General features: G+C 39.4%; 1 protein-coding gene across 2 annotated transcripts in view; it reads right to left on the reverse strand.

The window, feature by feature from the left end:
• Positions 1–21710, reverse strand: part of LOC137216770 (zinc finger protein 81) — a 71125-nt gene that overhangs the window by 8375 nt on the left and 41040 nt on the right. For both annotated transcript variants that reach the window (XM_067722818.1, XM_067722820.1), the window contains 2 exons: positions 20599–20725; positions 13328–13423 (listed from right to left, as the gene is read on the reverse strand). In XM_067722818.1, coding sequence (XP_067578919.1) covers positions 13328–13423; positions 20599–20725 — 223 coding nt within the window. The remainder of the gene's footprint in view (positions 1–13327; positions 13424–20598; positions 20726–21710) is intronic.

Raw genomic sequence — 21710 nt, forward strand, 5'->3', positions numbered from 1 at the left:
ATGTTCCTATTACCATTTTCTTAATTGTTTTGGGTTTGTTATTGTAGGTCTTTTCCTTCTCTTGTGTTTCCTGCCTAGAGAAGTTCCTTTAGCATTTTTTGTAAAGCTGGTTTGGTGGTGCTGAATTCTCTTAGCTTTTGCTTGTCTGTAAAGGTTTTAATTTCTCCGTCTAATCTGAATGAGATCCTTGCTGGGTAGAGTAATCTTGGTTGTAGGTTTTTCCCTTTCATCACTTTAACATGTTCTGACACTCCCTTCTGGCTTGCAGAGTTTCTGCTGAAAGATCAGCTGTTAACCTTATGGGGATTCCTTTGTATGTTATTTGTTGTTTTTCCCTTGCTGCTTTTAATATTTTTTCTTTGTATTTAATTTTTGGTAGTTTGATTAATATGTGTCTTGGCGTGTTTCTCCTTGGATTTATCCTGTATGGGACTCTCTGTGCTTCCTGGAATTGATTGACTATTTCCTTTCCTGTATTAGGGAATTTTTCAACTATAATCTCTTCAAATATTTTCTCCGTCCCTTTCTTTTTCTCTTCTTCTGGGCCCCCTATAATTCGAATGTTGGTGTGTTTAATGTTGTCCCAGAGGTCTCTGAAACTGTCCTCAATTCTTTTCATTCTTTTTTCTTTATTCTGCTCTGTGGTAGTTATTTCAACTATTTTATCTTCCAGGTCACTTATCCGTTCTTCTGACTCAGTTATTCTGCTATTGATTCCTTCTAGAGAAATTTTAATTTCATTTATTGTGTTGTTCATCATTGTCTGTTTCCTCTTTAATTCTTCTAGGTCCTTGTTAAACGTTTTTTGTGTTTTCTCCATTCTATTTCCAAGATTTTGGAATCACTGTTACTATCATTACTCTGAATTCTTTTTCAGGTAGACTGCCTATTTCCTGTTCATTTGTTTGGTCTGGTGGGTTTTTACCTTGCTCCTTCGTCTGCTGTGTGTTTCTCTGTCTTTTCAATTTGCTTAACTTACTGTGTTTGGTGTCTCCTTTTCACAGGCTGCAGGTTCGTTGTTTTTGGTGTCTGCCCCCAGTGGCTAAGGTTGGTTCAGTGGGTTGTGTAGGCTTCCTGGTGGAGGGGACTGGTGCTTATGTTCTGGTGAATGAGGCTGGATCTTGTCTTTCTGGTGGGCAGGACCCTGTCTGGTGGTGTGTTTTCGGGTGTCTGTGACATTATGATTTTAGGCAGCCTCTCTGCTAATGGGTGGGGTTGTGTTCCTGTGTTGCTAGTTGTTTGGCATAGGGTGTCCAGCACTGTAGCTTGCTGGTCGTTGAGTGGAGCTGGGTCTTGGTATTGAGATGGAGATCTCTGGGAGAGCTTACGCCATTTGATATTACATGGAGCTGGGAGGTCTCTGGTGGACCAACGTCCTGAACTCGGCTCTCCCACCTCAGAGGCACAGGACTGACACCCTGCCGGAGCACCGAGACCCTGTCAGCCAAATGGCTCAGAAGAAAAGGGAGGAAAAAAGAAAGAAAGAAAGAAAAAAATAAAATTAAATTAAAATAAAAAAATTTTAAAAACTATTAAAAATTAAAAGAAATTAAAAAGTAATAAAAAAAAGAAAGAAAGAAGAGAGCAACCAAACCAAAAAACAAATCCACCAATGATAACAAGTGCTAAAAACTATAGTGTAAAAAAAAAAAAAACCAGACAGAACCCTAGGACAAATGGAAAAGCAAAGCTATACAGCCAAAATCACACAAAGAAGCATACACATACACACTTGCAAGGGAATTTTTGCAAGGGAAAAAGGAAAATAATATATATCTTTTGGGAAGTCTGAGGTCTTCTGGCAGCGTTCAGTAGGTGTTCTGTAGGAGTTGTTCCACATGTAGATGTACTTCTGATGTATTTGTGGGGAGGAAGGTGATCTCCACGTCTTACTCCTCCACGATCTTGAAGGCCTCTTCCCACTCTTATTCTTTTTTTTTCTTTTTTTTGTGGTATGTGGGCCTCTCACTTTTGTGGCCTCTCCCTTTGCAGAGCACAGGTTCCAGACGTGCATGCTCAGCAGCCATGGCTCACGGGCCCAGCCGCTCCATGGCATGTGGGATCTTCCCGGAGCGGGGCACAAACCCATGTCCCCTGCATCGGCAGGCGGACTCTCAACCACTGCGCCACTAGGGAAGCCCCCTCCTCTTATTCTTAAGTTGCATTTTATTCTCACACATTTGGCTTTACTTTATTTGTAAGTTATTAAGTCCTGGATTCCTAGGCTTGGTTTTAGCAGTGGCTTCACTTCTCACTTTACTTAACACTTAAATTTATATAAAATGTCTAACATAAATAGAACTTAACTTCTAACCCCCTGCTGTATTGGACAATATTTAGATCACCAGCACCAATATTCATTGTAAAAAATTTGCTCCTGCAATAAAAAGCTTCTCTACACCTTTCCTGAGCCCATATATTCAATGAACAGTACATAAATGGAGAGTCATCAGTCTAGAAAGAACTGTACATGCAAGCTGGCATTCTCTTTGCCACTCAAAACAATGCCTCACAAAAGTCCAGTTTATTCCCAAATAAAATGACATGTTCATATCCTCTTCCTCCATTCCTGCTTAGCATCTTCTTTTGTGCCATTTAAAAATGTATGTATGCTTCATCAAATAGTTTGAGTCTTTTATTTTGAAAATTAATCTGATCATATTGCTAGTGAGACTTTTTTTCTGAACCTCAGAAGCAGACACCCTATGTGCTATTCATTTTGCTAATCATTTTAATAGACTAATAGCAGCCAAAATAAATAATGTTTTAAAAATAGAAACACAATGCATAGACAGTAAACTTTTAAATATTTGATTCCATTGTCTTTACTTTCCAATTGCAGTCTATGTTCCATTGAATTCCTCTCAGTAGAACTTTTAAAAACCCTTCTGAAATAGAGCAAAATACTCATATTCTTGTCCCCCACAAATTTGATTAGTTAATATTGGTATTTTCTTTGTGCTTAGTATTTGGATAATGAAAATAAGATACAGGCTCTTATTTTCAGGGACTTTCAAAATTACTAGGGGCAGAAGCATCTGAGTGTTGGGGGAACAGAAACGGAAAAGAGCAATTACTTTGGAGTAGGTAAGGGGAGTTTTATGTAATAGACAATAACCTGAGATGAAACAAAACGAAAGTGTCTATTGCCTAGATAGGCAAAGCACAAAATAATAAAGAGACTAGATGCAGAGACGAACTTTATATTTGGTAGGCATTAAAGACAAGGTGAAAATCTGAGGAAAGCATGAATTAAGGAAACTGCACAGATACAACCTTTATTGGAAATAAATGGCCATGTTGTAGGTGGCACTGAGAGAAGAGCTATTGGTCATGTATTATATAACATGGAGTAATTGACACAGGGAACTATATTCAATATCCTGTGATAAACTATAATAGACAAGAATATGAAAAAGTATATATGTATAACAATCACTGTGTTATATAGCATAAATTAACACAATGTTGTAATCAACTATACTTCAATAAAATAAATTTTAAAAAATAAAATCATTTGGACTGCAAAAAAGTTAATATTTAATATTAATAGCTTTACTTCATAAAGCTAATGGTAAAGAGAAATGCAGTGTCTCAGGTAATGAAATCTATCAGTGGTATTTAAGATGAACTAGAAACAAGAATGGAATCTGCAAATCCAAGCATAAGAAAATACAGACTTGCTCTAGGTGATGATACTAGGAGTTAAGATGAGAGGATATCTAAATAGTATTCTTTTAAAAAGAAAAAAAAGGAATTGCAGAGTAATGAGTAGGAGAAGATAGCTAAGAGGGAAGAAACAAGAAACAGCAGAATCTGACAAAGTTTGGAATGTTGAAGATTCCTGATTTGGGCAATGATAATGCCAATTCCTCACATACTAAGTAAGGATGAATAAAGTAGAATATTCTGTGGGAATTGTCTAATATGTAGGTAAGTGTGGTACTAAAGCCCAGTTATAATATAGCAACTAGTGGTGCCAATATGGAACTCCTAAGAATACAAATAAAAAGCTTAAGTGTTCAGAATCTTTTGAATTAATTACTACGGGAACAAATATCCAGAAGCCAGTAAACAACATCCATAGCCAGTGGCATCTCAGTGGGGGGAAAAGGCTCAATGGAAAAGGAAGTGAGCAAATTAGGTACAAGTCAAGAATAGAAAAAAACTATATGGTTAGACAAGATAAAATAATAGGAACAAGAAATTCACAGGAGAGGAAACCCAAATGGATAACAGATATTAAAAAGGGGAAAAAATCCCACAATACCACTTTACATCCATTAGATTGGCCACAAAATAAGAAATCTGGGTAATGCCAAGTACTGGCATAGATGTGGTGAAATGGGCACACTTGTGTACAGCATGTATACTCCAATGATCAAGCAATACCATTCCTATATAAATATCTCCAAGGAGTAATCTCACAGGCTCATAAGGTGATCTGCATAAGAAATTCTTCATTTATTGAGGTATAATTTCTATACAGTAAAATGCAGATGTTAAATGTAGAACTCATGAGTTTTTTCATATTATACCCCATGTAACCACCACCTAGATGAAAATATAAAATATTTTAATTATCCCAGGAAGTTTCCTTGTGGTCCTTCCCAGTCAATTACTGACCTCCAGAGGTGACCACCATTCTGACCATGATGATACCTTTGCAAGAAGAGTAATTTTTTATTCTAATATAGTTCAATTTACTATCAAATGAGGTGGAAAATATTATTTTTTGGTTTTGTTGTTCTCCAAAGGAACTTGTACGACACTGGTATTATTTCTTTAAACGACAGGAAGAATTTACCAATGGAGAGAGGTTTTAAATTCTAGGTTAAACTTCTTTAATAGATAAAAAGACTACTAAAATTTTTCTCTTTCTGTTTGTGACATTTCTTATAACTTGTGTTTTTCTAGGATTGTGTCCATTTCGTCTCAGTTATCAAATTTGTTAGCATAAAGTTCATCATAATATCTTCTTAATATCCAGTGATACAATCCCCCCTGGTCACCAGAACCAGGTGCTCCAGGGGTATCCTGTGTGGGCTGCATGTACTCACCTGTTGTGGTTGGGCCATGATTGCTGTGAGCATGCTGGAGGGTGGAATGGCCCCCTGGAGCAGGACCCACTTTGGGGGGGGCACTGGTGCCAGCTGAGGCTGCCCACTGGGTGGAGTGGGGTGGGTCCTTAGAGGAACATTGGGTGCATGGTGTTAGTGAGGCTAATGGAGAGTGGGAGAGTGACAGAAATGGTACCTGCCAGCACCAGGCCAGCTAGGTGGAAGGAGAGTAAAAAAAAATGCACTAGCACTTCTGTCCCTAGAGAAAGTTCCACTAGATCCCTGCCCCTCTGGCACATGCTCTAAAATTAGTCAGTGAATCTCATTCTCGTATAACCCAGGCACTTTCAAGCTGCTACCTCTGCAATGGGACTCAGAGAGAGTAAGTCTGTATGTGAGCCCTTCAAGAGTGGAGTCTTAGTTTCTGAAGCCATCCAGCTTTCCCAGATGTAAGCCCCACTGGTTTTCAAAACCAGATGTTGGGGGACTTGTCTTCCTAGTGCAGGTATCCTGGGCTGGAGAGTGCAACGTGGGGCTTGGACCCCTCACTTTTCAAGGGGGACCTCTGCAGTTATGATACCTTCTTGCTTGTGGGTCATCATACTGGGTGTGTGGGTTCTGAATAGACTGTGTCTCTGCCCCTACTACATATCTCAATGTGGCCTTTTCTTTATATCCTTAGTTGTAGAAAATCTGTTCTGCTAGTCTTCATGTCATTCTCGGAGATAGTTAGTTGTTCTCTGTGTAGCTGTAATTTAAGTGTGTTTGTGGGAGGAGATGAGCTCAGGATTTTCCTACTCTACCATCTTGATATAAAGCAATAAATTCCTATCTGGGTGGTACTTCAGCTTCATCCCACAAGTTCTGATGTGTCATATCTTTTTTTTTTGCGGTACGCGGGCCTCTCACTGTTGTGGCCTCTCCCATTGCGGAGCACAGGCTCTGGACGCACAGGCTCAGCGGCCACGGCTCACGGGCCCAGCCGCTCCGTGGCATGTGGGATCTTCCCGGACCGGGGCACGAACCCGTGTCCCCTGCATCGGCAGGCGGACTCTCAACCACTGCACCACCAGGGAAGCCCTGATGTGTCATATCTTCATTATCATTCTGCTCAAAATATTTTCTAATTCCACTGTGGTTTTTTCTTTGACTTATGAGCTATGTGTATATATGCTGCTTACTTTCTAAACATTTGGATGTTCTAATTGTCTCTCTGTTCAGAGTTTTGATTTATTTCAACAGTAACTAGAGAACATATAATGTATGATTTCAATCCTTTGAAATTTGTTGCAATTAGCTTTATGTCCCAAAATAGGGTCTATTTTGGTCAGTGTGCCACATGCACTTGAAAAGAACGTGTAATCTACAGTTGTGGGATGGAGTGACCTATGTATGTCAGTTAGGTCATACTGGTTTATTGTGTTCAAATCCTCTACATCTTTACAGACTCTTTTGTCTGTAAACAGATAAAAATCAATTACTGAGATAGGCATATCAAAATCTCCAACTATGATTGTGTATTTATCTTTCCTTTTAGTATAATCCATATTTTCTGTATATATTTTGAGGCTATGTTATTAAGTGCATACAAATTTATATTTTTGTAATCCTGTTGAATTGAAATTTTATCAATTTCAGAGAAAGAGGGCACATTACTGAAGATACAACAGACATTAAAATGATAATACAGGAATATTATGAAACAACTGAATGTCAAATATTGACAACTTAGATAAAATGCACAAACTCCTTGAAAGAAAAATTATCAAAACAAGAAGAAATAGAAAATGTGAACATTCCTATATCTATTAAAGAAACTGAATTTGAAATTAAAGATAATCCCACAAAGAAAACTTCAGACCCAGATGAGTTCACTGGTAAATTTTATCATATATTTAAGGAAAAATTATAAAATTTAAAGCAATCTTATACAAAATCACCGAACAGAGGAGTGAACTTTGAAAAATCCTAGCAAATATAGCAATTTTACATAAACTCTTCCAGAAGACAGAGCAGGCATGGAATTTCAACTCATTTTATGAGGTTAGCATTAACATGATACTGAAATCAAAGATGAAAAAAATCCCCCCAAACTAAAGATTAATATCTCTCAGAAACATGAGATAAAAACCCTTACCAAATACTAGCAAATTGAATCAAGAAATACATGAAAGAAGATAATACATCATGATCAAGTAAGGTTTATCCTGGGAATGCAAGGTCAGTTTAACATCTGAAAATCAGTGAAATTCATCACATTACCAGAATAAAATGTTCATATCAATAAATGCAGAAAAAGCATTTTGAAAATCTCATATCCATTCATGTTAAAAACTCTTCAAACTAGGAATAAAAATAAATTGCCACAAATTAATTAAGGAAAACCACAGCTAATATTCTTAATGCTGAAAGACTGAAAGACTTTGCCTTCAGATTGGGAACAAGATAAAATAAAAATAAAGGGCATGCAGACTAAAAAGGAAATGATAAAAAGACATGACAATGGATACAGAAAATTTTAAGGAATTTACAAAAAGACTCACTAGAATTAATGAGTGAATTTATTAGCAAGGTCTCAGAATACAGGGTAAATGTACAAGGATCAACTGTAAGAGTTCCACTTCTAGTATGGAGAAGTAACCTCCTAAACAAAAATTATTCTACAGACAGTAACTGTAAGCTCTAGAGAAACAAAACAAAACAAAACAGGTATTGGTAGAGTGAATAAAAGCAAGCAGATTTTGGAGAGAAGTCAGAAGTTAGAGGAAGTCTGAACAGAGATCTGAGTTGCTATCCACCTTAGGTGAGACAGCATCTCCGATTTGAGTATAACCTGGTTAATTGCCTACTGTGAAAAAACGCAGAACAGTGTAACAGAATATAGTGTTACTACAACATAACACTGATAATGTTCAAGATACAATCCAAAATTACTCAATATATGATGACCTAGAAAAATGTTCTTTTGGTCACTCTCCAGTGTCTTCAGTAGTTTTTAAAATATATTTTCCAGAATTAACAGTTTAGGGGCTTCCCTGGTGGCACAGTGGTTGAGAGTCCGCCTGCCGATGCAGGAGACACGGGTTCGTGCCCCGGTCTGGGAAGATCCCACATGCCGCGGAGCGGCTAGGCCTGTGAGCCATGGCTGCTGAGCCTGTGCGTCCGGAGCCTGTGCTCCGCAATGGGAGAGGCCACAACAGTGAGAGGCCCACGTACCGAAAAAAAAAAAGAGATGGATAGAATTAACAGTTTTGATCTGTTAGATGGGTTGGTCCAATGGAAACAATTCAGTCCTACTATGGCTCGTGTTAATTTTTGTATATAGTGTGAGGTTTGGGTCAAGGTTTTTTCCATTTGATACTAATATCCATTTGTTCAAGTGCAATTTGTTCAAAAGATGTTCCTTTCTCCCACTGAATTGTATTTGCACCTTTCTCAAAACTCAGTTGTCCATATACATGTGGGTCTATTTTTGGACTCTCTTTTGTTCCATTTATATATCTGTTTGTCCTTACACCAATACTACACTGTCTGAATTACTGTAGCTTTATAGTAAATCTGAACATTAGGTAGTGTAAATCTTTCATACTTTTTCTTCTTTCTCAAGACTGTGTTGGCTATTCTAGGTCCTTTGTATATCCATATAAACTTTAAAATCTCCTTGTCAGTTTTAATCCCCTATAATTACAAATAATTGATTGAAAAAGTAGAATATAATTCCATAAAGCAACAGATATCAACAACACACAACCAACTTTAAATCTATATATAGATTATATATATATATACAGTATTAGTACACAACACCCATCAACAGCTAAATATATTCTTTTCTCAGACCACAACAGAATTAAATTAGACAACATAAAGGAAATAGACAAATTCCTTAAAAAATACAACTTACTATGTCTGACAAAAGATGAAACAGAAAATCTGAATAGCCTTATGTCTATTAAAGAAATTGAATTTGTTATTAAAGCTTTCTCGTCAAGAAAATTCCAAGCCCGATGGTTTCACTGGTGAATTCCATGAAACAGTAAAAAAGTAACAATCTTACACAAACTATTTCAGATAATAGAGAAGGGAAAACTTCACAACTCATTTTTTTTGTGGCCAGCATAACCCTAATACTGAAACCTGACAAAGATATTGCAAAAGAAGAGAAAACTACAAACCAATATCACCCATGAAAAATGCCAATATTTTTAAAAAAATCAGTAAATAGAATCCAACAATGCATTGATATAATAAGGTTAATAAATCAAAATCAACTAGTATTTATCTCAAAAATGCAAGGTCAATTTAACATTTGAAAATCAATAAGTAAATTCACATATTAACAAAATAAAAGTGATCATATGATCACTCTAATAAGATGAAGAAAAAGCACTTGACAAAATACAATATGTAACCATGATAAGAGAAAACCTCTTCAATAAGCTAGGATTAGAAAGAACTTACATAACCTGATAAAGGGCAGCTTCAAAAAACCTACAGCTAACATCATACTTCATGGTATGAACTTTCTGCCCCAAATATCAGAACAAGGCAAGCATGCCCATGCTTAACACTTCTATTCAACATCAAACTAAAGGTCTTAGACTGAAATAAGGAAAGGAAAAGAAATAAAAATCATGAGATTGGAAAGGAAGAAGTAAAAGTGCCCTTAAAGTGATGATGATTACTTACATGAAAAACCCCAAGGAACCTACAAGAAAACTAATAGGTGGATTTAGAAATGCCTCAGGATACAAAGTCAACATACAAAAATAAATCACTAGCAATTTATACTAGCAATGAACCACCTGAAAATAAAAAAAACACAATGCCATTTATAATAGTATCAAAAAACATTAAATACTTAGGGATAAATTTAATGGAGGATACATAAAACTTCTAAACAGAAAGCTATAAAACATTGCTGAAAGAAATCAAAGGTCTAAATAGATGTAGGAAGTTGCCATATTCATGGATTCAAAGGCTCAATATTATTAAGATGTCAGTTCTCCTAAAATTGATCTACAGAATTAATACCAAAATCCCAGCAAGCTTTTTCAAAAAAATTACAAACTGATTATAAAATTTATATGGAAATGCAAATGACCTAGAAGAGCTAAAGTAATTTTTTTAAAAAGCCAAGCTGGAGAACTTACCCTACCTGACTTCAAGACTCATTATAAAAGCTACAGTAATTAAGTATGGGTCTGGCAAAAGGACAGTGTATTAACTATATTTTCTTATTTTCTGTATTCTTGATGCTCTGGCATCCGATGCCTTGCTGATCCTGGAGAGACTGCCCCTCCCAGGCCTAGTTATTTCCTAGAGGCAGTAAATGACTTCCCTTTAACGTACCTTTCATATGCAAAACAACCAATCCAGAGCCCATATCCACCAATTATCTCCTTCATCACGATCTCACAGGTTGAGCCACTAGCCCCATGCCCAAATCACCTCAGGGCTGGGTACCAGGCAACTCCCTACACCCCAGAGCCAGCTGAAATTACTCAAACTAGCTAATTCTAAACCTCCCCAGCCTGATTACTCTGGCTCACCCATTATTTCCATGAAAATCACAATAAAGTCTCTTGCCCATGCTTCCTCCTCACAAATTCTACCTCGTGATTGACCCTGGTGCTCCCTGGTGTGACCCTACGTGGTGTGGCATGCCTCCTCCTCTTGAGAACTGTGAGTTACAAACTATTTTCAATGGCAGTTGTCTCTGGATCTGTTGACCTCACCATACATAAATAATAATAAAACCTTCATTTTAAAACAGAAAGACATATAGATCAATTGAACAGAATAGAGAATCCAGAAATAGGTTCACATATATGAAATCAATTGATCTTAATAAATGTGCCTAGGAAATTCAGTGGGAAAAAAGTCTCCTCAGCAAATGGTTCTAGAACAACTGAATGTCGTATTGAAAAAAATGAACATCAATCCTTACATTAAACACACAAAATGGATCATAGACCTAAACTGAAAAAGCTAAAATAATAAAACTTATAGAAGAAAATATGAGAAAATTTTTGTGACCTTGTAGTAGGCAAAGATTTCTTAAACAGATCACAAAAAATACTAAAAGTTTGAAAAAGATGATAAATTAGACTCCATCAAAATTAAAATATTTGCCTTTTGATAGGCAACAGTAAGAAAATAAAATTGCAAGGCACAAACGGACTCACAGACTTAGAGAATGAACTTATGGTTACCAGTGGGGGGCAGGGTGGAGGGAAGGGATAGTTAGGGAGTTTGGGATTGACATGTATACGCTGCTATATTTAAAAAGGATAACCAACAGGGACCTACTGTATAGCACAGGGAACTCTGCTCAATGTTATGTGGCAGCCTAGATGGGAGGGGAGGCTGGGGGAGAATGGATACATGTATATGTATGGCTGAGTCACTTTGCTGTGCACCTGAAACTATCACAGCATTGTTAATCGGCTATACTCCAATATAAAATAAAAGTTAAAAAAATATTTAAAAAAATTGCAAGGCACAGATTGGAACAAAATATCAGTGATACATATATCTGGCTTAGGAGTTGTATAGAGCAAATATAAACAACTCTTAAAACTCAATAAAAAGAAGACAAACAACCCAATAAAAAATGGGAAAGATATTTGAATAGACAACTCACAAAAATGTACAAATGGTCAATAAGCACATGAAAAGATACTTATCATTACTCATCAGAGGAATGCAACTTAAACTCATACATCCACTACAATAGCAAAGATTAAAGAGACTGACGATAGCAAGTGTTAGTGAGGATTTGGAACAACAGAAATTCTCATGTATTGCTGTTAGGAATGTAAAATAATACAGCCGCTTTGGAAGACAGTTTGGCAATTATAAGAAACATAAGCAAACACTGATTATATTATACCAGCAACTCCACTCCTAGGTGAGTTACGCAAGAGAAATGTAAACATATGTTCACACAAAGACATATCAGAATGTTCACTGCAGCTTTATTCATAATAACCAAACAATGACCACCTGTCATCAACAGGTATAGAGATAAACAAATTACAGTATAGTCATACCACGGAATAGTATTCACTATTTAAAAGGAACAAATTAGTGATACACTCAATAACATGAATGAATTGCAAAATCATTATGCTGAACAAATAAAGTCAGACGCCAAAGGGTATATACAGTATGATTCCATTTATATGAAACCCTAATAAAGACAAATCTAATCTATAATAACAAAAAGCATGCCAATGGTTGCCTGGGGCCGAAGTGGTGTTGAGTATTAACTTCAAGGGGCATGAAGGTGCATTCTGTGTGATGGAATGTAATATGTCATGATTGGGGTGGTGGTTATATCAGTGTGTACCTTTGTCAAAACTTAGGAAACTGTACTCTTAAAATGAATACATTTTATGGTATGTAAATTATACCTTAATAAAGCTGATTTTAAAAGAAAAAATGCTAGGTGACAGTGATCATAAAGTCAGAAGATGGGAGAGAGGTGTGAGATAGGGAAGGTAGAGAGAAGTGAGGAATCTAAAGGCAATACCTACAAAGAGAAAAGAAGGTGAGGCTGGTTGTAGATGACAGTTTATTGGTATCTTAGAGTGAGAAGATGAAAATGAGATGGGGAAGAAGGTGAAAGGGCACCAGGGAGAACAGGAGTGAGGCAACCAACTGATCTTCAAAGATGGTAAATCCATTAAAACCTGAATGTATATGATAAGGATCTAAGACCCTGGGAGTGGGGTTTCGGTACTAAAGCATAAAAATGTGATGGAAGGAGAGAATATCCAAGAAAACCAGATTCATACTGAGGAAGCCTGTCATATGATCGAGACTATACATATTGCAGCAATTCTCCTGGAGGAAAGCCAAGCCAAGAAGACAGTTGATAACAGTAAGGGAAATAAAGGGAGAGAGCAATTTGGTACCAGAGAGGCCAATGTTACCTATTTTCAAGAAGTCTCTAAAGTTTGGAACCTTCAGTGGGAAGCACCCACATAGCCCAGGGAGATCAGTTTGGTGCTTTGTGACCACCTAGAGGGGTGGGAAGGGAGGGTGGGAGGGAGGGAGACGCAAGAGGGAAGAGATATGGGAACATGTGTTATGTATAACTGATTCACTTTGTTGTAGAGCAGAAACTAACACACCATTGTAAAGCAATTATACTCCAATAAAGATGTTAAAAAAAAAAAAGGGTAGCAATCATAGCCTTTTACAAGTATCAGCCTCAAGTATTTCCATGTCTCCCTTCTGCCCGGATCACACTCGCTCACCTGAGCAGCTCTGATGTGGGGTTTCCTCCTCCAACGTCCAAGGCTCCTCTCCTTGCTCCAACTTGAAGATGACCTCTGGCTTGGGAATTTCACACCCTGTTAACAGGAAATGATAGAAAATGGGGTCCAGCTAATTGCTTTCCATTTGTTCTTTGGAAAAGTGACCACATTTCATTGGGAAAAGAGTAATAAGCGCAAAGGTGCAAAGGGACTGAAGAATCTCAGACCAATCAAGGATGACACCATCACACACTTCAGATGCCCCAGAGCACTCAGCAGCTGAGGATGGAAGCAGCCTCTCTGAGGTTCTGTGTTAGTTCCCCTAGGGCTGCTCTAACAAAGTACTGAAAACTGGGTGGCTTAAAACAATAGGAAGGTATTGTCTCATATTTCTGGAGGCTAGAAATCTCAAATCAAGGTGTTAGCAGGGTCATGTTCTCTCTGGCAGATATAAGGGAGAATCCTTCCTTGCATCTTCTAGCACTTGTGCTTGCCAAAAATCTTTAGCATTCCTTGGCTTGTAAACGCATTTTACTCCAGTCCCATGGCTGTCTTCTCCCTGTGCGTCTCTTCTCATTGTCTTCCCTCTATGTGTGCCTATTTCAGTGCCCAAATTTCCCTTTTTTGTAAGGATACCACTCAATTAGGGCCCACACCAATGACCTCATCTTAACTTGATCCCCTCTGTAAAGATTACTACTTGCAAATAAGGGCACATTCTGAGGTACTGGGGGTTAAGATTTTAACATATTTTTTTGAGGGGACACAATTCAACCCGTAAGAGCCGGCCCTCTGATGCCCCAAAATTCATGTCCTTCCCATGTGCAAAATACACTAACCCCATCCCAGTATCCCCCAAAGTCTTAATCATCCCAGCATCAACTCTTATGCCTAAAATCTCATCTAAACATCAACTCAAAGTCTCAAATCACATCATCTAAATCATCCAAATCTTACAGGTGAGACTTGAGTATGAGTCATTCTGGGACAACATTCCTCTCCATGCAAACCTGTGGAAACAGATGAGTTATCTGCTTCCAAAATACAGTGGTGGGACAGGCAGAGGATAGATGATACTCCCATTCCAAAAGGGAGAAATTAGAATTTAAAAAGGGATGGGAGGTCTCAAGCAAGTCTGAAACCTAGCAGGGCAAATTCCATTAGATTTTAAGGCTTCACAATAATTCTCATTGGTACAACACTCTGTCCTCCAAGCCCACGAGGGTGGTAGCCCCACCCACTCAGCCCCGGGTCAGGAGTGGCACCACTTACTATTACCACTAGTGACCCATTAGCAAAAATTTTGCTTCCTGTACCGGCAACCTTATGCTCTGCTGTTCTACACGTTTTAGTTCCAAAGGGAGGAACACTTCCACCGAGAGACACAACAATGATTCCCTTGAACTGGAAGTTAAGTCTGCCACCTGGAAATCTTGGTCTTTTCATGTCTCTGAATCGACAGGCAAAGAAGGGAGTTACTGTGCTGGCTGTGGTGGTTGATCTTGACCACCAAGGGGAAATTGGACTGCTATATCATGATGGAGGTAAAGAAGAGTATGTCTAGAATACAGGAGACCCCATAAGGCATACTATCATGCCCTGTGATTAAAGTCAATGGAAAACTACAACAATTCAACTCAGGCAGCACTACTGATGGGCCAGACCCTTCAGGAATAAAGTTTTGGGTCATCCCACTTGGTAAAAAACCACAACTAGCTGAGGTGCTTGCTGAGAGCAAAGGGAACAAAAAACGGGGTAGTGGAAAAAGGAATTCTGCTTCAGGACTGCGACATAAGAAATCTGCCTAGTTTGCAGTCTGTGGCCTGCCCTGTGGATTTCAGACTCAAAAGTTCGACATCAACTCACCTGAATTTCCAGCCTGCTGGCCTGCCCTTCAGACTTGCCAGTCCCCACAACTGGGTGAGCTGGTTCCTTAAAATATATCTCTCCCCCCTACTCTGTATTTATGTACACACGTGCGCGTGCACGTATGTGTATACTCTCTATATGTATATACCTGTATCCTATTGGTTCTATTTCTCTGCAGAACCATAATAGAGAGTGGCTCTAGAGGAACAGAATCTCAAGGATGAGTTTTCTGAATTAGTTATGGGATTTCTAGAATTGATTCCTTATTCTGATTAGATTCAAAAGCACTAATGACTCTATTTCAGTAGTAAGGAGGGCACTAATAGTCCCTGGTGTAACATGGCAATAGAGATATGCAAAATGTCAACACTGGATACTCCTAATCAAATGCTTGTAAGAAGTGAGGTTCTGGATAACCTTGTATTTGATACCTTGGAAATTTTTGTCAAACTTCCAAGTATAATAAGATTGCCTGGTTACTCCTAATTGCGCTGGATGAAGTGGGGAAAGAAAAGGATGAGCTCAGGGATTTGATTTTCCAGATCATGCATCGCATAAGTGACCTGAAAATTTCTCTGTCTGTCCTGAAAGTAACCCTTAGCTCCTATAGCTGCAGAGCTGAGATGGCTGAAAACCAAACCCAGAGTCTCATCCTGTGAGTGGCTAAATTACAACACAAATTGAATTCCCAACTTCACAGAGTGTCTGCTGTTAAAGGAGAGCATTGATGAGGAAGGAACAGGATCCTGAAAACTGGAATGGAGACATATGAGGACACTGAACTTCTAAATTCAGATGAGTCTTTGCCAGTAGAAGCAGCCCTTTTACCCTCAACTGAGAAGTTTAACCCTCCTCTGCCAGAGGAGCCTGCAGTGGGCTCCCCTGAGGGACTTGCCTTGTAAGGTACTGCTGGTTCCCCTCAGGACCTATGTCTACCACCCTTCTTTGCTTCCAGACCTATAACTAGACTTAAGTCTCATCAAGGCCCAAGGGTGAGGTACAGAGTGTGACCCATGAGGAGGTGTGAGATACTCCAAAAGAACTGCATGATTTGTCCAATCTATACGGACAGAAATCTGGGGAATATGTGTGGAAATGGATATTAAGAGTGTGGGATAATGGAAAGAACATAAAGTTGGATCAGGCCAAAATTATTGATATGTGTACACTAAGCAGATTCTGAATGTAATGTTGCCACTTGAGGGGTTAGGAAGGGCTGAAACAGTGTGTTTGGCTGGTTGGTTGAAACATGGACCAAAACATGGCCCACACTAAATGTAGCTGAAATGCCAGGACTACTTTGGTGTACTACAGAGGAAGGCATCCAAAGGCTTAGGGAGATTGGAATGTTAGAGTGGATTTATCGTGGAAGGTCTGCTCACTCACACTGGGAGGGTCCAGAGACACACCTGTCATGATGACTGTGACTAATAAATTTGTGAAGGGGCCCCGGGTAATCTGTGATTGCTCTTTGCTGCAAGCTCCTTGCTGTAGGTCAGAAATTTCAGTGGGAACTTCTGCCAGTGAACTGGGAAACCTAAATGCAATGGGAGTAATTGGATCCTGGGGTGGCAGGGGCCAAACAGAGGCATTGAGTTGTCAAATGCAAGGTGGATGCGGTTACCACAGGGTCAAAGCAGTAATCAGAAAAGTCCGATTCACACATAAGGGTAGACATTTTTATAATACTGTTTTAATTTATTCTCCTACTCATTAGACTTCAGACATCTTTCAAAACAAACCTTTATCTTAGTGTTCCATTATTTAAGAGATAACCTTCTTTCAAGGCAGCAGAGTTAGGACAGTCTAAGAAAAGCAGGACAAAAACAGTATATGAACATTTAGCAAAGAACAGTTTTCAGATATTTATGAAACTATGCTACATACTCATATATTTATGTGTTATATGTCTATACCTCTCTATCCTTCTAACACTATATGAGAATAGGGGAATAGCATTAAATATAACACCTGTTACAGAGTGGCTCATCTGCTCACAGACAGACATATCAACAAATTAAGAGCAAGGAAAGGGGAAATGAAAGAATACTGAGTATTCATTATGTACCAGACACTGCCCTAGGCACTTTAGATAAATTCATTCATTTCATCTTGAAAATAACTCTCCTCTTAGTCCCTTTAGATAAGGAAACTGAGGCTCAGAGAGGTAAAATTCCAAAATCACATAGCTAGTAAGAGGCTTAGTTATTCACTCAACAAGTGGCCGGGTGAAGATTTAAACTTCTTTCTCATATACCATACTACTGTCAAATAGGAAAAAATGCATACATGTCTTTAATATACATTAGAAATAAAACAAACTTTCTGTGCTGCCAAAAAAACAAACAAACAAACAAAAAGTCCAATTCACAGAGATCTATGGGGTTGGCTAGTTGATCCTGACATCCCTAGAAAAGAAACAGGTGGGCCATCTACTAAATTCTTACTTGATCTGTATAAGGAGAAGAGTCCTAGGTCAAGTGAACAGAAGTCTAACTTGAAACATCAAAACACAGAGTCCTGGCTCCTCAATCAATTCTCAGACTTGAGCCAGTTTATATACCCGGAATGAACACTTTTGAATGAAGGGGAGGCTGGGTCCCTGAAGGAAGGAACCCATGACACTGCCAAAAATTTATACTACTAACCTTTCTCCCAACCTTCCCTAAAGGGACCTATAGCCCTTTACAGGGTACCTGTGCGTTGGGGAAAAAAACAATGAGGCTTACCAGACATCACTGGACCCTAGCACTGAACTGACACTAATTCCAAAAGACCCAAAACATCACTGTGGCCCACCAGACAGCGTAGGGGCTTATAAAAGTGAAGTGATCAATGGAGTTTTCGCTCAGGTCCATCACACACAGTGGGCTCAGTGGATCCCCAAAGCCATCTTGCGGTTATTTCTCTGGTCCAGGAATGCATAACTGGAATACACATACTCAGCAACAGGCAGTATCCCCATATTGGTTTCCTGACCTATGGAGTGAGGCGTTTTATGGTGGGAAATGCCAAGTGGAAGCCACTAGAACTGCCTCTACCTCAGAAAATGGTAAACCAAAAGCAGTACCGCATTCTTGAAGGACTGCAGAGATTACTGCCACTATCAAGGACCTGAAGGATGCAGGGTGGTGGTTGCACTACATCCCTATTCACCGTGCCTATTTGGCCTGTGCAGAAGACAGTGGATTATCATAAACTCAACCTGCTAGTGACTCCAACAGCAGCTGCTGTACCAGATATGGTTTTGTTGCTTGAGCAAATGAACGCACTCCTTGATACCGGGTATGTAGCTATTTATCTGGCAAATGCTTTTTTAAAAAACAATACCTGTTAGTCAAGACCAGCAGAAGCAGTTTTCTCTCCGTTAGCAAGGCCAGCTATACACCTTCACTGTCCTACCTCAGAGGCAGATCAACTCTCCAGTCCTATGTCATAATTTAGTCTGCAGGGATCTTGATCAACTTTCCCTTCCACAGGACATCACATCGGTCCATTACATGGATGATACTATGCTCATTAGACCTAGTGAGCAAGGAGGAGCAACTACTCTAGACTTATGGATAAGACATTTGTGTGGCAGAAGGTGGGAAATAAATCTGACAAAAATTTAGGAGCCTTCTATCGCAGTGAAATTTCTAGGGGTCCAGTGGTGTGGGGCATGTTGAGATATCCCTTCTAAGGTCTTGAAGAGTAAGTTTTTGTGTCTGGCTTTTCCATAAACAAAAGGAGGGGCAACACCTGCCTCCCAGTGCTGCTCGTAAGGGGCCCAAGTCCTTATGATGGAGGCCCAGCCTGTGGATGGTATGAGGCCAGGAGCCGCCCTTGGAGCACTGAGACTGGGTCCTCCCAGAGTCGTGTTCCTTGAGAATGTGCCTAAAGTGGGCGGTAAACTCCGTCTAAGGCTAAATACTGGCTCAAAATTGATAGTCAACAAGTACCATAAGGGACAGTTGAAGAGAGAGTTCAAGAGAGCATGTTAAGAGGTGTGACCTCAGATCAGATGTGGCGACCTCACACCTGGGTGGTGGCCCTGCCCTCTTAGCTCTGGAACTAATTAGGTGGCTCACCTTCTGGAAACAAAGAGGTGACAGCCAGTCACCCTGCATCTCCCCAGTCTGTGCCCTCTGGGCCTGTGATGGCAGTGACAGCCCTGCTGGCTTCTGAACCATTCTGGGGGTCATTCATCCCTTTTCTTGAAGCGTGTTCATAGCCAAATAGCTTTACTGGACTGTTTCCTGTCTGTAGAATCCCAGAACCCCAGCCTTCCTTCCTTTTTCCCTGCCTCCGGCCTCTTCAGCCCAAGCTGGCAGCGTTTCTTCTGAGATGGTTGACTGGATCTACAAATCATATACCTAACCTTTTTAGCAACTGGTTGTCCAGCCACACCCTTGGTGCTCTTTCCAGAGTACACCTTCTTATATTTTGCAGTATGGATAGGCTGAGAATTTTCCAAATCTTCATATTCTAGTTCCTTTTTACTAACAATTCCTTCTTCAATTTCTCTTTCCTCTAGCATTTTACTGTAAGTATGAAGCAGAAACCAAGCCCTGCCTTTAACACTTTGCTTAGAAATCTCCTCAGCTAAATATCCAAATTCATCACTCACGACTTCTGTTTTCTACCCACAATTCAGCCAAATTCTCTGCCACTTTATAATAAGAATCACCTTTCCACTAGTTTCCAATTATATGTTCCTCACTTCCATCTGAGACCTCACCAAAAACACCTTTAACACTCCTATTTCTACCAACAGTTTCTCTGAGGCAATCTAGACATTTTCTATCAAGCACCTGAAAATCTTTCCAGGCTCTACCCATTGCCCAATTCCAAAGCCACCTCCATGGATTTTGTAGGTATTTGTTACAGCAGCACCCCACTTCCCAGTACAGAAAGCTGTGCTAGTTTCCTAGGGCTGTTGTAACAAAGTACCACAAACTGGGTGGCTCAGAACAACAGAAATTTATTGTCTTGAAGTTCTGGAGGCCAGAAGTCTAAAATCAAGGTGTAAGCAGGGCCATGCTCTTTTTGAAGGTGCTAGGGAGGGAACTGTTCCATGCCTCACTCCTGGCTTCTCGTGGCCTCAGGCATTTCTTGTCCTATAGATGCATCACTCCAGTCACATGGTCATCTTTTCCTTGTATGTCTTCACATTGCCTTCCCTCTGTGTTTCTGTGTCTCTGTGTCTAGATGTCCCTTTTTTTATAAGGATGCCAGTCATATTGGATTAGGGCCCATCTAATGACCCTGTTTTTGCTTGATTACTTCTGGATAGACCCTATTTCTAAATAAGGTCACATTCAGAAGTAGTGGGGGTTAGGGCTTCAACATATTTTCTTTGGGGGGGCCACAATTTTACCCATAACAAGGTCCTTGTAGGTTCACAGAGTGGCTCTGCTTACCCAGTGAGAGAAGGTGGCTATAGTTCTCCAGCATCACGTCCTGGTACAGGCGCCTTTGAGTAGAATCCAGCTGCTGCCACTCCTCCCTGCTGAAGTCCACAGTCACATCCTCAAAGGACACTGACACCTGTAACAACACAATCCCATTCAGGGTGACATGGTCAGCATGGCGGGATAGGGAAGAGATAGAAAATTGTTTTTAGTAACTTTTACCATAATATCCCATAGGGTATGCCTATTAAATACCTACTTATACATAATGTACAGAATACAAATATCTAATTGGAAATTTCTGCTATTCATTGTATACAACACTCAGTCTTTCTTTCTTTTTTTTTTTTTTTTGGTATGCGGGCCTCTCACTGCTGTGGCCTCTCCCGTTGCGGAGCACAGGCTCCGGACGCGCAGGCTCAGCAGCCATGGCTCACGGGCCCAGCCGTTCCGCAGCATGTGGGATCTTCCCGGACCGGGGCACGAACCCGTGTCCCTTGCATCGGCAGGCGGACTCTCAACCACTGCTCCACCAGGGAAGCGCCTCAGTCTTTCATTTTTAAAAATAATATTTCTGTACAGGATTTGAACTTGATCCTATTTTGTTGCTCATTTTAATGGGAATTTGTGTTTTATAACTTTTAGAAGGAAGAATGTACATTTTTTTTCACTTTACATAGCTCCCTCTACTGCTGCTTTCATTTAGTCTTCAAAAACATAACCATTTTCTCTTGATGCCTTTTTTTTTTTGGCCAATTTTAATTTAATTCCATAGTGGTCAGAAAACATACTCTGTATGATTTCAACATATGTTCTATCCGGAAGAACGTTTCATGTGTCCCTGGAAAGGAAAGCATATTCAGTCATTGGTGGGTGCAGTTATAATATATAAATCAACTTGATTGAGTGCTGCTGAAATTTTATATCACTTTACTCATTTGTCTTCTAATTGTTCAGCCAATTATTTGTCAACTTTTTGGTAAAAATTGACAGGGAGATGTTAAAAGTTTATATGGCTATGCAAAGGAACTAGAATACACAAAGCAAAGATTAGCATGGAGGATTTATACTATGCAATGTTAAGACTTACTTTAAAGCTACAATAATCAGACAGTGTGGTA

Source organism: Pseudorca crassidens, chromosome X (assembly GCF_039906515.1).
Source record: "Pseudorca crassidens isolate mPseCra1 chromosome X, mPseCra1.hap1, whole genome shotgun sequence".
In the NCBI taxonomy this organism is placed as follows: Eukaryota; Metazoa; Chordata; class Mammalia; order Artiodactyla; family Delphinidae; genus Pseudorca; species Pseudorca crassidens.